Consider the following 12668-nt stretch of genomic DNA (forward strand, 5'->3'; position numbering starts at 1 on the left):
CCTGTGCTGTCTAGCGCTTGGCGGTGCCTTTGTGAACACGCGATGGAGAAAAGGTCTCGTTATTTTTGTCTGAAACAAAAGGACAAGCGAGCAAAACACGTTGCAAGGTACTGGGCAAAGGGCAACGTTTTTGGCTCTCCCGTTTGTGTTTGTGTATGTGTATATATATATACACACACACACACACACACGCATATATGTGTATATGCATATATATGTGTGTATGCATATATATATACAGAGAATGAGTGAGAATATTTATGTATTGATTTATGTATTTGGTTTTTTCCAAAGGAGAGTTTTAAGAGGAAACAAGAAGTTAGCTGAGCTCACACGTGTTTGCTGGGGACTGTTTCCAAACCTGAGCGGTAGCATTGGAGAAAGCAGGAACTATAATGTACTTCAACAGGGGGTGAAAAATCCCAGGATCGTGGCTGAACGGAAAGCAGGATTTGGCCTTTTGACTGGAGATAAGTAGGGACCATAAATGTCATTTCCGATTAGCAAAGGAGAGGACTTGAGGGAGGTGGAACTGAGAAGAAACAGAGAGTGTAGAGAAAAGGAGCAAAGCAGAAGATAGACTGAAAAGACCTGCTGAGAGAAGGGGGGCGGGACGTCACGTTGCGCTTAGTTCAGTTTTGAAATAATTCACAGAGATTCTGGGTGGAAAATGCAAACGCACAATATTGCGGTTGATCTTGCACTGAAAATCCACTCTTTTTTCAGGGGTGTCCAATAGGGGTATCCTTCCATTTTGTTTGGTTGGTTTTGCATGAGATGGTACACGTAAGCAAGAGAGAAAACGGTACGATCCCAGCAACTCGGCAGTGAAGCAAACCCTGGAGCCACCACAGTCTGTGAGAAAGCAGATGTTTCTGGTCTCCAAAGCATGGTTAGTCCTGCCAACCCGACCCTTCTCCTGGCACCCCCTCCCGACTGCGGAGAGACCTGCTCCAGAGGGGACGCGGGTCCCACCGCTCGTCCCGCACGGGGTTATTTATAAATCCCCGTGCCACGAGAGCACACGACCTTCCAGGGGAAACAAGCGTGCTGCCTGAAGGAGGTGGATCGAGAGCTTGGGCTTGTCCCTCGCCGCTTCCGAGCCTTTGCTTTGCTTGCAGGGGGGAGAGGCGTGCGTGCAGCTCCGAGAAGCCAGCAGCTGCCCGCATCGCCTGGCCCAAGCAATCACACCGAGGCTTGGCAGTGAGCAGCTTTTATTTTAAGTAGATAATGTGCATTTTTACATGTCAATATTTTACTGGCTTACAAAGATGGAGGTCGCAAGATGCAATAGCTTCAATTCAGGGCGATTTCAAGGACAGGCTGAAGAGGCGCGTTGTACAGCCCGGGTAGTTTACTAACAGGTAACGTGTAACTGTAACCAGGAGCTGTTGTCCCCCAGCGCTCTCCTGGAAATGTATGCTTTTAGTGGAAAGCGTTAAAGTTTGGAACCGCTGTTAAGGGAAAAAGGCAGTGCTGTTGGAGCTCCGTGTGCTTGTTTGCCACCAAGACGGGGCTTGTCAGACGGGCAGGCCGGTCTGCAGAGACCCTGTCTGCTTTCTGCCCCGCATTCGGTTGCATGAGCTAATCGCCCTTTCGCAGAAGTTCAGGAGAAACCTGACGTACGCTGTGTTAGAGGGGTTTTGAGCTGCAAGGGTCACAGCGTGAGTTTGCTAAGGAAATCCCAGTTTGCACCACAAACGTATACGATGTGTACGACTGTACACGGGCACGGTAGTAGTGTGTGACCGCAAAAAGCGTACTCGCCGCCCTTAGATAAAAACGCGATTTTCCCTTCTTAGAAGGCGGCGTGGCACCAGGCTGCAGCCCGGGGTCCAGCACGAAGCACCGGCGCGCGGCGCGGCAATTAATAACGGCGCGGTAATTAATAACGGCGCGCGGCAGGCCTTGGGGGATGCCCGCGTGCCGGCCCGCGCCCGCCAGCCGCCTGGCAGCCACCCTCCTCGCCCAGCGCGCCGCCTTCCTACGCGGCGGCAGGCGCCGGGGGAGAGGGGGAAGCACCGGCTGCACCTATTTTTTAATTTAATTTTTGTTTGTGTTTTAGGTCTGTGGGCGGCATTGTTAACCCCGGCGAAAGGCTTCGGCTCCCTCTTTCGGCGGGAGGCGGCGTTGCCCCTCGCTGCCGCCGCCGCCCCCGGCGCCGGGCCGCAGCCCCGGGGGCGGCGGTGCTGCTGGGCGGCCCGGCCCGCGGGGCGAAGCGGGGAGGAGGCGGGAGCCGTGCGAGGGGCAGGCGGATGAACGAAGAAGCAGGCAAAGCATCGCTGTGCCTCTAGGCAAGGCGCTCTGCCCGGTTTCGCTTCAGTTTTAGTGAAATGCTCCGTTTTCAAGCAGCAGGGGAACACCCCCAGGTGGGCGAGCTGGTCCGGGCGATCGGGCATTCCTTAGGCAGTTCTGCTTTGCCCAGGCTCCTTCTGACCCGTTCTGCCCACGTCCCTTCCCTCTCTGTCCCTTGGCTGTCACCTGGGCTCCAGCCAGCCGGCCCCAGGCGGGTACTTCCAAAAGCAAAGGGCCCCAGGCCGGCGTCAGTGCAGAGGCGGGGGGCTGGAGCCCTCCTGCCTGCTGCCATTTTGCAGCACTACGCACAGCTCTTCGCCTATTTCCTTCTCCAAAGGCTCGTACCGGTGGCAAGGGGATGAAAGGTGGGAATACCTTTATTAGTAAAATACTTTGGAGAAAAATAGAGCCCAATAAAGAACAGATAAGGCTACGTGTATACTCCGCCTTTTCCTGAGAAGCCTTCGTCGCAGATTTGCCTTTGCCTCTACCATAGGCTTCAGCCTGGCAAAACGTCTCTGTGCCTTGGTCTCGAGAAGAGGGGCTGGCCACCGCTGCAGACCTGTGCTCCCGCGCTCACGCGGAGGCTCGCTGAGACCGATGGCTACGTACCGCCGTTCTCCTGGCGGCCCCCGCCACAGTCATACAGGAATTCGAGTTACAAAGATGACAGAGCCAAGCTCTTCTTCGCACGAGCAGGGGATGCTAGGGGCGATGGCCACCAGCTGGGGATGGGGAGGTTCAGACTGCACAGCAGGGGAAATGTTTTCATCCGGAGGGTGCTGCAGCATGGGAACCATCACAGGGAGTTTCCAGGCCTCGGCTAGACAAAGCCATGGCCGGCCTGGCGCCACGCCAGCCGTGGTACTCCTCTGAGTAGGCTCTTCGACGAGACAGAGGTCCCTTCCAGCCAATACTTCTTTGATAAATTAACAGGACGGAACTGTACGGCAACTACCAGCCTTGCCAGGATCCTTTAGGGTGTTCAGACCATCGATATCCTTATATTACTGCATACCAGCTCTCCCTTGTCCGTTGTAACATGCCTTTTAGGACACAGGCTCTCGTCCGGCCAGCACTGAGGTTACACCTGCTTTGAGGAGGGCACAGATAACTTTCTTAAAGGACCTGCTGGAGGTCCTTTCCCACCTGAATTATTTTAAGCATCCCTCTCAGCCTTCAGGATGCTAGTTACCCGTGCCATAAGTAAAACCATCATCATCCAAATGCTCGTTCATGTGCATTTAAATAATAAAGGGCTCCACCTGATGCTATTATTAACTTTCTAGACATAAAGAAAGGTTATTACCTTAAAGAATGATTTGTAATAATCAAGTGTCCGTTCACGAAACTTCTTCAGTTTCACTTTTCAGCAAAATAAAGATGTTTTTTTCTACTCTTCGTGTCTCTGTGCGTGTCTCTGTCCCTTCCAACCTCAAACATAAGACCAGCCATCCCAGGAACTGAGAAATCCCACGTGTGGTTTTTTATCGTAGTCCAGTGACTTCAGAAAAGAGCCGAGGACATCATTGCTCCTACCGACTTTCTCCTCATCGCACGGGCTCAAACGTCAACAGGAACCCGATGTCTTGGGGCTCCTCCTCTCGCTCTGGCGATCATCACGTGTAACCTGCCCTTTGCAAAGCTCTCGGACTTGTCGGGGTGCCGGGTTCAAGCAAAGGTCAATCAAGGTCACGTAAGGCCACCCTCAGTCCTTGTCCCCTTCTCCCCTTTCCTCTGCTCCCTTCAAGTTAAGGCTGGGTGGGAAGGTTTTCTCCGTGAGTGCCCTCAGGGTGGGTTTGCAGCCTTACAGCCGAGCTGTGAGCCATGCCAGCCCCGGCATCCCCTTCTGGCGGCGGGGCCCGGGGCCACCGCGGTGCCGTCAGCTGTGAGGAAGGGCACCCTGGGGAAGGAGCAGCCGCCTGAGCAGCAGGCACAGGCAGCGGCACTCCCAGGAGCTCTGCAAATTCACATCCTCGCCCCTCTTCCCTTGAAGAAGCAGCAGCTCCCACACACCCCATGCTTACTGCTCACCCCATGCGGCACCCGGGTGCAAGAGCGGGACGCGGGGCGGGGGGAGAGCAGAGCTGCTGTTTGTCGGTGCAGGGAAGGAGCTGTAGGCGACTTTCTGCATGGAAGTAACATCCCAGCCTGCTCCTGAAATACCCTGAGTCTGTGCACTCCACGCTGGCTACCCCGAGCCCCACGGGGATGCTGCCCCAGCGCGCCGGGGGCAGTGCAAGGAATGAGGACAGAGGCAGGGACAGCCACGGTGGCTACCAGCAGCCACTGGCCCCACTAAGGGATGCGGGACAGGCGTGGGAGGGTGGCATGGTGCCATGCTGGGAAACCCCCAGCTGTGTTTGCCAGCCAGAGTGGTTGCACAAGCTGCCTCCTCTGGGGCTGGGATGAAAACGGGCCTCTCCGTGCCGCAGGATGGCGGGTCCAGTGGTGCTGAGCGCGGAGCCAGGCGTGCGGAGCCAGGTAGGACTGTGTCCTGGGCGGGTTGGCTTTGCGAGAGCCCCCGGCTCCAGGCAGGGGAGCGATGAAGCCTGTCGGAGGTGCTGGTCCTGCTCTGCAGCCCAGCTCTGGCTCCTGCCGTCAGGGATGGTCCAAAAGCTGCAGGCCAGAGCGAAAGGAAGGGGGCTGCACCGCTAGACAGAGACGGAGCCGGGCGGCTGGCTGTTGCTGTTGCTCTCGGAGGGGGTCTTGGCAGTGGAGGAGGTGGCCATCGAGCCACTGTTCCTGAAGATGCGGAGCAGCCTCCGCTTGTAGCCCCGGAAGGCAAAGAAGTAGATGATGGGGTCGATGCAGCAGTTGAGGTTCATGAATGCCACAGTGACTTGCAGGGACATCTTGAAGGCTTGCTGCTCACGGCAGGACGGCTGATAGAGGATCTTCCTGACCATAAACTGGATGATGTTGAGGTGGTAGGGGCTGAAGCAGAGCAGGACGGCCAGCAGCACCACCAGGATGACGGTGAAGGCCCGGCGGTGGTGCCCGTTCTTCACTGTCAACGGGTTCTCCTTGGCCGTCTGGCAGAGCTTGAGGTTGATCCTCACGTAACACACCAAGATGACGCCCACGGGCAGGAAGAAGCCGAGCACGCAGGCCACCAGGAGCAGGTAGGGCAGCTTGGGAATCTCCTCGAAGTTGAAGTACTCCATGCACGTCAGCTTGTCCCCCATCTTCCGCGTCATGGGCCGCAGAAGCAGCGGCGCCGTCTGCAGGAACGCCAAGGACCAGGTGAGGACGCAGACGCCCCTGGCACGGCTCATCTTCCGGATCCTGCCAGGGTGCCTGGTGCGCACCACGGCGATGTAGCGGTCCACGCTTACACAGGTCATGAAGTAGATGCCCACGTAGGTGTTCATGTAGAAAATGAAGGCTGTGGCCCGGCAGAACCAGTCCCCAAAGGGCCAGTTGAACTCCAGGATGTAGTAGGCGATCCTGCCCGGCAATGCCAGGGTGAAGAGGGCATCGGAGAGGGCCAGGTTCACCAGGTAGAGGTCGGTGGAGTTGAGTTTCTTCTTCCTGCGCTGGAAGGTGATGCAGAGGGCCAGGATGTTCCCACAGGCGCCGAACACCAGCAGGGCGGTGTAGAAGAGGGAGAAGGTGACTTTGGCGGAGAAGTGGTGGTTGTGCACGTTGCAGCTGCTCTGGTTGCTGGAGGTGAGGTTGGCGGGTGGGAACACGGCCTCCGCAACAGCCATTTCCGCGGTGCCTCGCGAGCTCTTGCCCTCTCCCTTGGAATAAGAACAGACACGAAACTTGCAGCTTATCAATAACGGGAGCGGCACCCGTAGGGCCGGCCCTTGCCACGAAGCGAAGGCCTGTCCCCTGCTCCCTGCCACCCCCCTGGCAGCACACAGCTCGAGTCATTTGGAAAAACGCATCTCTTGTGATTTCGGTGAGAGCATCTCAACAAAGGCTGTGACTCATCGTCTTCTTGTCACCAGCTCCTCTTATTTTTGTTTTTTGCAAGCCCAATCAATACCAGAAAGGACAGGGGGGCTGGGAGGGGGAATCACCTGTCGCACAAACAAGGTCCCAAGCTCATCTGGTGGCAGCGATGTCATTTATTCATCACCGCGGGGGGAATGGGGAGCTTCACTGAGAAAATGCCCAGAAAGCCGTGGGGCTGGGGGCCGGCGGGCAGAGGTGACAAGGAGCACCTTTGCAGCCCTCGCGCTGGCACCAGAGCGGAAACAGAACCGAAGAAATTCAAAGAGAGGAAAAAAACCCCACTCTTCCCCCAAAATCCCGCGCCCCTTGCCCCTCCGAAGCGGGGAGCGAACACCCCAGCACCGAACCCCGGCGCCCCGCACGCCCTCCCGCCGCTCGCCCTGCTTTGCGCCGCGGCTCCGCGCCCTCCGCCGGGCCGGGGGCAGCGGGGACCCCCCCCGCAGCCCCCCCAAGCCCCCGGGCTGCGCGCCCCGTCCCGCCCGCGGGTCCCGCCGGGCCCCCGCCGCCCGCCCCGCCGCTCACCGCACGCTGCCGCCCTCGGGGCCGCCTCCCGCCGCCGGGCTCCGCTCCGCGGGACGGGACGGGACGGGACGGGACGGGACGGGACGGGACGGGGCGCCCCGGGCACCGCGCTGCCGCCCGCCCCCGACGGCGGGGACCCCCGCGGGGCTGAGATGCTCACAGGCGCGCTAACACGCACGAAAAAGAAATCGGGGGCTCCAACCTGGGAGCGGCGGTGCCTCCTCCTCTTCCCTCCTCCTCCTCCTCCTCCGCCTCCTCCTCCTCCCGCCGGTGCTGGGGGGGCGGCGGGCGCGGAGCCTCCCTGCCCGCGCCCGGCTCTCGGGCTCCCCGGCCGTGTGAGCGCCTCTCGGGATTCGCTCACGTTATAAAAGCACCGTGAGGTCTGGGGGGGGTTTTTTGTTGTTTTTTTTTCTTTCTTTCTTTCTTTCTTTTTTTCTCTTAGGGTTAGTAAAAATGTGTGTTCTTTCTGGGCGGTGTTTTTTTTTTTTTTCGGTGTGTGAGAGGCATTTTGCTGCAGCGGGGGTTATTCTCAGTAGTGGCTGCGCTGGAGAAGATAAATGACTGTACCTGCGCAGCAATCACTCCCGACATCTGAGCCGACTTTGGGTTTTACTCTGAAAATTTCTACAAGGATGCAAAATGCAACTGAACAATGAAAACAGCCTCAGCTCTGGTTCACGTGTGGTCCAGAGCGTTCACCCCGGGCTCATCTGTACGGCCACGGCACCGTGATCGGACCGTGGCACCTTGTCCGATAAAGTCGGGACAAATCTCCTGCGGCGCTTATTGTGCCCGCGGCCAGTGCAAGCCACGCTGTGCATGGCTCCCCGGGCTGCGGTGAAGCTCAGATTTGCCTTTCATAGGCACACAGAGAGACCTCCAAGCACGGCTCCTTGAGGCAGAGGCTAACCTGAGTGGCATGAGACGATTTGCCCTTAGCAGAAAATATTTTCCTCATTAGGATGATACATTGTGTGGTGAATGTAGGGCAAAGCCCCGCATCGCAGCCGGAGCTCTCGGGGCAGGCTCTGTCCCTGCAGGGTGCCGGGCAGTGGAGGGCTCTGATTTACCCCACGGCCCCACGCGCGGGTGGCCGGCACGGCCAGGGCATGGCCGGGGAGCCACCGCGAGCACAGCAGCCCTGACCACGGCACAGTGCTGCCAGAGATGGGGCAAGGGCTGCGGGCAACCAGCATGTCTTGCAGCGGGGAGGGAGTACTTTCCTCCCCAGCACTTCCCAAAATGTTTGCAGAAGCGCAGCCTGCCCCGTGGCCAGCAGGACGGCCTTCCCCACGGCGGCTACTTACTGGAGACCACTGGGGCTTTCAAATCCCAAGAGGATTTTATGCTCTTTTTAGTGGTTTTAGGGGTTTTTTTTATTGTTGGTGGTGATGATGATGTTTGTTTTCTTTTTCTTCCCCTCCCAAAAACTCCTAATAAACTAGGAAATTCCCATCATGGGACATTCAGGGTACTACTGAAAAATACTGAAGCCAAGAAATGTCAAGGTTAAGATTACAGTTAAGCTAAACTTAAGTTTCTCTCCGAGCTGCTAAAGCTCAACCAATTCTTTAATTGCATAATATTTATAATGTTTTACAACACAGTGGCATTAAACTCAGTACTAATCTATGTACTCATGTACGGTGAGTCATTTGTATAGAAATTACACAGTAAATGATATTGCCATGAATTACTACAAGTTGAAGGTACCTAGCAAGAGTAATAGTGAAAACTTGCTAACAACCATCTGTTAATGGAGATACTTTTGTCACTTGGGGGTTTATATCACATGAAGGGAAAGGTCTGCTAATGAGAGAATAACTGCTGAGTAAATTGTAAAAAATATTCCTTAGTAAGATGGGGATTTTCTACGTGCACATCTGTCAAGAGTTAAGCTAATCAAACTTGCGTGGGGCTCAAATGTTCTTGAGCTGTTTCATCATGATGATGAAAATACCCAATGGCTGTGACATTAGAGAAGTGTTATCCCTACAGAAATCCTGAGCCCATGCCAGCGAGAGGAATCAGGGCTATCCTTTCGCCTTCCTAATGCACTGCATGAAACACATCAGCGGCTGAGGTAAATACTGGTCACCCTGAAGGGAGGGGTCACTGTGGCACTGACGGTGGAAAAGCTGACGCCTTGCCCACGAAAGGCTCTCGTCTGCCCTCGTTACGCTCTCTCGCTTGAGAGTTTTATCTCCACAGATTAACACCATTGAGGAAATAAATCTGGGATGAAGCCGGGCAAAATGCCATCGCCTTCCAGCCAGGTGCCCGCACCGCATCGGGCTGGTCACCAGTGCCAGCGCTTGGCGATGACTGCCGGGGCGTTTTGCCATGCAAATTCGCACCCGGGACTTTCTCCATGCAGTCAAACACCCCCCGTACAATCCCTCCCGTCCCTCAGGCTCTGCACTCACACAAGCGCTAAAAGCGGAGCTGCAGATCCCAGAAGGGGACGTACGTGCGGATAGCCCAGCAGCGCCGGCCCCGCCGCCAACAGAAACCCTGGGGACAGGGTGCTTCTCGTGGGAGCCCATGGGAGCGGGAAGGCATCGCTCTGCCAAAGGGGGGCCTGGGTAAAGGAGGGTCTGGGGGGGCTCAGCCCCTGAGCAGAGGGTGAGGTCCTTCCCAGAGGACAGGCGCAGAGTGGGTCCTGCGGAGCCACAGGAGAGAGATGCCCCAAGTGGCACCACCAGCCTTGAAAACAGGCAGAGGAGCCCAAAGGTCCAAGTGACAACCGCGTCCAGGGACTTGGGAATAAGGAGGAGGGAAAACAACCCTCTCTGCCTGATTTTATTTTTCTTTTTGCAATGCAGAAGAAAGGAAGTGGGTTCTTCTTTTGTGCAAAACATGCTCCTGCCCTGCGTGCAGCAGGTGCTGTGCTACAGGAGTGCAACCCAGCTCCACCCGTTTGCACGGCTCCGGCGGCCCCACCAAGCCCAGTGATGCTGCACCACAGGCAACGGCCCCTTTCAGATGGGGGCACCCCCTTCCCAGCTGGTGGGACCCCTCTCCCTGCCTCTGCAACGCTGGGTTAGCTGAAAAGGGGCCCCCCTCAGGCAGCGTCGGGAAGCCCTGTCCACCCCAGTTTGCAGCCCCCTCATTTAAGAGAGATTGCCCTTTACTGAACCCAGCGGTTGGCTGAAACATGGTGTAGGATTTGGGGTGTGAAGTTCAACTTCAAAGCTGGGTCCAGGTTTTCTTCTGCTGTGTCTGTGTTTGCACAAAGCCACTTTTCCTTGGGCCCGGCAGGGAGCAAGCGAAGGGTCCTGCAGCCCGGGTGCCCATCCCAGGGTGAGCGGGAGCTGCTGTCCCAGGGTGGCCCTGCTGCCAGAGACCCGGCCAGGGTGCGGGGGACACCTCTGGGGGGAGTCCTGTGCAAACACTCAGCATGGAGGGTCTCTTTCCTGCGACGTGCATCATGGCCATTGGCCACAACACAACCCCAGCCGCGTCCCCGCCAGGCGGCTGCCCCGCGCTGCTTGCCTGGAGGTCTGTGCCGCCCTTCCCAGAGCCAGCAGTAGAGTATTTTGGGGTAGACACGTGCCTCTGAGTCACCGCAGCTCTCTCGCATCATCCTCAGAGAGGACATTGCGCTCTGCCGTCCCGTGAAGGCTCCCTGCAGCCCCATCTCCCTCCTGGAGGCCTTTGCACGGACGTTTCATCCCGGCTCAGCAGAAAAGCCAGCCCGCAGCTCCTCCAGGGTCAGGTCCTTCAGGCCATCAGCCATGAGCCCGGCCATGGCGGTGGGTGTGACCAGTGAGGAAAGCTTGCACAGAGCCCTCAGAGCCGCGCTAGGCAGGCGTTCACCCTGGCAGGTGCTGGGAGAGCTGGCACCGGGCTTGCTCCAGAGCTTCACCTTCGGGTGCAAAGCCACGCTCAGGGGTGCTGAGGCTGTTGTTTACACTTGGTGGGGTTTCCCAGAGTTGAGAGATGATTTGGAGCTGGACTTTCTGAAGGCAGAGCAGCATAACAAATGAGGTAACAGCCCCTTCACGGAGAGACGGCAGGAAGTTTGCGCCTCCTCTTTCCATTGTATCATCACCTCTCCCTCTTTCCTTTCCCCGTCGACTTCAGTTACCTTTTCTCTCTTCTAGTGCAAAACATTTTCAGGAAGCTTTGAGTTTAGACACAAAAATTTCAAATCCAGGTGCTTTTGGTTTCAGTGCAAGGGGCAGGGATTTTCCGCAGCTCAGCCCCTGGGTCTCAGGCCACCGCTAGTCATCTGGTGGTAGAGCAGAAATTAGGAGAACATCTGATTTGAGCATCCTCCTGTCCATTCAATAACAGCAGCTATGTGGGGAGGGCAATATTTGAGAGGCTTTACCTCAAGATGATGGGAAGTGTAGAGAAAGCAAAATCTGTACTGAGATTCCTACCAACTTGTGACAAAAATCTCAAGAAAATAATTACTGGGGGTTTGGTACACTTGAAACCTAATCTGGCCCTAAATCTAAATGGGGAACACTGAATAACAAAGCAGTTGAAATCTGCTTCTGCATGACATGACCTGATTTATTCTGCATGTGCAGCACCAGCTCTGGAAATGATGCCGCAGCACCAAGTCACAACACAGTCGAAGGAGCGGCACAGCTCGCTCCAGCGGGACACAACATGGACGCTCCGGGAGCTGCTTCCTTCCATGTCCCCTCGCCTTCAGTCCCAAAACGTGGGCACAAAGCCTCGCGCGTGGGCCACGTAACCGCCACCGTTTCCATGTGCCTATGGTTTCACGGAGCCTGGCTGCAGGGAGGGGGTAGCTGCGCAAACAGGGGCAACTCTTAGTCATGTAGGTCTGGGCACCTTGGCAGGAGAAATACCAATGAAATTCACATTATGAAATAACTTCCTCCAGCGAGCATGAAAGGCACTTGTTCCCACGCTGTGCTGTGACTTAGAGGCTCCATTTTGATTTTGCAGGAATGAGATGAAAGTTTTCTTGGTATCTGATTTCTGTGGTTAAAAACAATGTTTAAACACTTGTTAAAAAAAAAAAAAACAATCATAAGGCAAGTTTGGAGAACTGAGGTCCTATTTTTATCTGTTTTTTCTTATGCCAAGGCCACATATGCTGTATGTGCACACATGTTTATAACATGCAGCTACAGCATGAACAATAGCAACCGGTACAGAAGAGAGTGCTCGGGATGCAGAAATGAGTGTTCATGATAAAGTGCCAAAAATGTATCTTATTTCAGTCCGGATCTCCATGATCCTATAAAACAATTTCTTTTGACAGGCCACCTTCTTATCTTGTGAGACGTTAGTCTTTGGGTTTTTTTAAATCGCCATTTATTCTCCCCATTCAGTGTTTAGGCCATGTTACGACAAGGTTTGGGCCATGTTTAACACGTTCCAGATAAATCCTATGAGAAGTGAAAAAATTAGCACCCTCATGAGCATTTCTGTGGGGCACTCAGCACAGTGCAGCAATGTCTCACAGAATCACAGAACGATTGAGGCTGGAAGGGGCCTCTGGAGGTCACCTGGTCCAACCCCCCTGCTCAAGCAGGGCCACCCTGGTTGCCCGACACCAGTCCAGGCAGCTTTTGAGTATCTCCAAGGATGGAGACTCCACAACCTCGGGGCAACCTGTGCCAGTGCTCGGTCAGCCTCACAATAAAAAAGTGTTTCCCGATGTTCAGATGGCACCTCCTCTGTTTCAGTTTGTGCCCACGGCCTCTGGCCCTGTCACTGGGCACCACCGAGAAGAGCTTCTCTGCTCCAGGCTGAACAGTCCCAGCTCCCTCAGCCTCTCCTCATAGGAGAGTTACTCCAGTCCCTTCATCATCTTTGTGGCCTTTCACTGGACTCTTCCCCGTATGTCCATGTCTCTCTTGTACTGGGGAGCCCAGAGCTGGACGCAGTACTCCAGG

At 55.8% G+C, this 12668-nt stretch overlaps 1 protein-coding gene across 1 annotated transcript; it reads right to left on the reverse strand.

Annotated features, from left to right (window-relative positions):
• Window positions 1-3666: 3666 nt before the first annotated feature.
• On the reverse strand, window positions 3667-6814 carry LOC309587048 (G-protein coupled receptor 183-like). Its single transcript, XM_082304922.1, has 2 exons — window positions 6784-6814; window positions 3667-6041 (listed from the first exon to the last, which is right to left on the reverse strand). Exon 2 carries the CDS (start codon window positions 6006-6008, stop codon window positions 4950-4952), a length of 1059 nt encoding a protein of 352 aa, XP_082161048.1. The 5' UTR covers window positions 6009-6041; window positions 6784-6814; the 3' UTR covers window positions 3667-4949.
• Between the last annotated feature and the right edge of the window lie 5854 nt (window positions 6815-12668).

Source organism: Platalea leucorodia, assembly GCF_965183815.1.
Source record: "Platalea leucorodia genome assembly, chromosome: 2".
NCBI classification, from domain to species: Eukaryota; Metazoa; Chordata; class Aves; order Pelecaniformes; family Threskiornithidae; genus Platalea; species Platalea leucorodia.

Bases quoted from the DNA above. Each gene is read 5' to 3' on its own strand.
- LOC309587048 (XM_082304922.1), bottom strand. From the start codon at position 6,008: ATGGCTGTTGCGGAGGCCGTGTTCCCACCCGCCAACCTCACCTCCAGC.